At 36.5% G+C, this 3,609-nt stretch overlaps 1 protein-coding gene across 1 annotated transcript in view; it reads left to right on the top strand.

Annotated features, from left to right (window-relative positions):
• LOC107558193 (sorbin and SH3 domain-containing protein 2) overlaps positions 1-3,373 on the top strand; it is a 63,759-nt gene extending 60,386 nt beyond the window's left edge. Inside the window, exons 26-27 of the mRNA XM_016241814.1 lie at positions 1,280-2,900; positions 3,290-3,373. Coding sequence (XP_016097300.1) covers positions 1,280-1,341 — 62 coding nt within the window. The 3' untranslated portion in view covers positions 1,342-2,900; positions 3,290-3,373. The remainder of the gene's footprint in view (positions 1-1,279; positions 2,901-3,289) is intronic.
• Positions 3,374-3,609: the final 236 nt, after the last annotated feature.

Raw genomic sequence — 3,609 nt, 5'->3', positions numbered from 1 at the left:
CGAATTGATTTGATTTTGACGCAATATTTACACTGAAGCTCGCAGGCGGCTATGGTAAGGGGCGTGACATTTCCCGACCAGGCGCAGAGTGGAACCAATCACAACACACACTGGCCCAGCTAACCAATCACAGCACACACTGGCCCAGCTAACCAATCACAAAACACTGGCCCAGCTAACCAATCACAGCACATTTCGTATTTCAGAAGGCGGGCCTTCATTTGATACAGGAACTATTCGAGCCGTTCATGCCAGACTGGGGAGAGAGGTGTTGTAATAATGTAAAATATGTGACACATAATGTGTTTTTCGAACAACCTAGTATGAGAGCATGTTCTAGTACACCCCCAAAACAAAATCAAGACTTTGTAAAAGAGCATAATAGGACCCCTTTAAGCAGCGCAAATGTTTTTAGCATTGATAATATGATCACTTGAGCACCAAATCAGCATATTAGAATGATCACAGGAATAAATTATATTTTAAAATATATTTAGTAATAATTACAGTATTACAAATTTTACTGCATTTTTTTATCAAATAAATGCAGCTTTAGTGAGCATATAAGAGTCCTTTTTTATTTTACAAAAAAACCATCTTGCTGAACCCAGACTTTTGAATGTTAAAAAGTGACGTGACATGTGGCCAAGTATGGTTACCCATACTAGGAATTAGTGCTCTGCATTTAACCCATCCTTAGTGCACACACACACCGTGAACACACACCCGGAGCAGTGGGCAGCCATTTATGCTGCGGCACCCGGGGAGCAGTTGGGGGTTCGGTGCCTTGCTCAAGGGCACCTCAGTCGTGGTATTGAAGGTGGGAGAGAGCGCTGTTCATTCACTCCCCCCACCTACAATCCCTGCCGGTACAAGACTCGAACCCACAACCTTTGGGTTACAAGTCCGACTCTCTAACCATTAGGCCACGACTTCCCCGTGGGCCTAATGGTTAGTGTATGTATTAATTATAATGAATAATACTGTTCTTTCACCATTTCCAAATGCATGCATGATTAGAGTTGAAGTTATTTTATTTTAACTGCACCGCTTGGAATGTGGGGAATGTGGGAAATCAGACCAGTAGGCAATTATACAGCCATCATGATACAAAAATATTTGATCACGTGATTGACCAATCAGAATCAAGTATCCCAAAGTGTCATGTAATTATAATAATGTATATTATGTTGTCATCTTTTATGCATTATACCACGTAAACATGTTTGTTAAATAAAAGTTATTGAATTGTATTGCAGATAATCGTCTTTGTTTTCAGGTACCTCTCGGAGAACCAGCTTATTTGGAACGTTCCCAGGAAACTATGTTAAACCGCTTTAACAAAGAGGAAATAATGGCACAAATACGGCCACTCCAGTGCCTACTGTGTAGGGCCAATGAGGCACCTCACCTTTGAGAACGTGTGTGTGTCCATATGTGTGAGTGTGTTCACAAACACAACAGTTGTAGCTCTGCCATGTCCGCACAGACAAACCACTGAAGTTTATTTCACTTTGAGCACTTTGTTTTTGTGCCATCACACAGTCTCCTTGCTGTTCCTTCGTCTGCTATTCTGACAACAGCACATTCATCAATGTTATTTTGTTCATTTCCAGGATGCGGTAGCTCAGAGTTAGTACGGTGAGGATTCAGGCAGTCTCGGTATTGAGTGAAGTCAGTAGATCAGTATGAATGATACTGAGAAGAAACCTCAGGCATCAGTGTTGAACTGAGTGTGTGTGTGTATTATCTGTGTGTTGTGTAATAAACAGTGCAAGGTTAATAGCAATAGAGACCATTGGTTATAGATGAGGATTGATAGTTTCATTAAAATGAGCTAAAGGCAATATCATGGACAATTATGAAATTGCTCATTCCCCTTGTGTGTGGCCAAAATTAACAAGTGATAGGAACAGATGTGTTTTAACCATTAATTGTATAGATAACAATACTTTTCCCATACAGAATTACAAAATAACTGTCATGAAGCAATTTTGTTATTGTCTAAGTGGCAATCATTCGTATAGGATACTGTTCGTATAATTATCAGTGCATTGTGGGTATTTGTATAAGTTGTCTTTAAAAAGAAAGTGCATTGACATTCTGGAAAGGAAATATGCTTTTATTGAATTTGGTACTTTGGAACTTTTTTCTAATGTTTACTTGAGAATTTTTCGGAACGGACTGATTTTTAGAATTGTGAGTGAATCACCTGACTTTAATACAGTATAAAAACATGTCAATTAATATTGAATCATTGCTCGTTTTAGTAATGAATGGCAACAATGTTAAAAGGTGAGCCTGCTATGATGTTTAATTGTTTTATTTGTTAACCTAAATTAATTTATCTAAAGCATTATTTTCTCCTTTTTTTTAAAAAAGTTTGATCTCTGAGATAAAACTGAAATGATGCAATTTATCTGCCACGTTTCTCATGAGTTTTCAAATTGCATCATAAAATGCAATAGAGAGAGATGTTGGTCTTTGATGAATGTTTGTATGCTTGGCTGGCGTTCAAAATGTTTTAGTTTTTGAAGGATTTGTATATCAGTATTTTCTGTATCACTTTTTGTGTTCTCATCTGAAAGCATAGCTTGTGTTGCATCAGCTTTTCCAAGTACGTATATTCAGTATATGGAAAAGGGTGTCTATGAATTTCACAGACAGCAGAGAAATCTTAAAGCACCTTAAACATTTATTAGTTCTATTATTTTAGTTTTCTTTAAGGTTGAAGTGTGTAAGAATGTCAGTAATGAAATATTGTTGCATTTAGTTGCTTAATATGCAGAGCGCTATGAGGAAACCTTTTTGTTGACTTGAGCACAATCAGTGGGCGGGGCTTTCTGTTTGGCTGACCAATAGCAGATGGGAAGGAAACCTGTTTGAAAACAATTGCAATTGTGTTTAATATGCAGAAATGTCACACTTCAGCTTTAAATATTCTAATCACACTGTTTGCATTTTCCAGCTTCACGGCTGTGCTTGCTGATACTTTATATGTGCTTTTGTATTGTACTGTACATGAGTTTCACTTATATTATAAGTGAATATATATATTATCACTTTTGGTTTCATATAATCAGTTTTTTAGTCCTTTGTATTTCATCCCATGTGCCAAATTTATTTAACAACTTTGGTGCAAAAAAGAAAGAAAATGTATGCAAAAAACACATTTTTGGGACTAATAAAGGACTTCTTTCAGCACAGAATGGAGACTGATGCACACTGGAGTCAGGAGATATTTTGTCACTGTTTGCAAACTACTCTGCTCTACTAAAGTGAATTGGAGTTGTTTAATATGCAGAAATGTCACACTTCAGCTTTAAATATTCTAATCACACTGTTTGCATTTTCCAGCTTCATGGCTGTGCTTGCTGATACTTTATATGTGCTTTTGTATTGTACTGTACATGAGTTTCACTTATATTATAAGTGAATATATATATTATCACTTTTGGTTTCATATAATCAGTTTTTTAGTCCTTTGTATTTCATTCCATGTGCCAAATTTATTTAACAACTTTGGTGCAAAAAAGAAAGAAAATGTATGCAAAAAAACACATTTTGGGGACTAATAAAGGACTTCTTTCAGCACAGAATGGAGACTGA

Source organism: Sinocyclocheilus grahami, unplaced genomic scaffold (genome assembly GCF_001515645.1).
Source record: "Sinocyclocheilus grahami isolate Dianchi unplaced genomic scaffold, SAMN03320097.WGS_v1.1 scaffold635.1, whole genome shotgun sequence".
NCBI lineage: Eukaryota > Metazoa > Chordata > Actinopteri > Cypriniformes > Cyprinidae > Sinocyclocheilus > Sinocyclocheilus grahami.
This window is presented reverse-complemented; position numbering and strand designations above follow the sequence as displayed.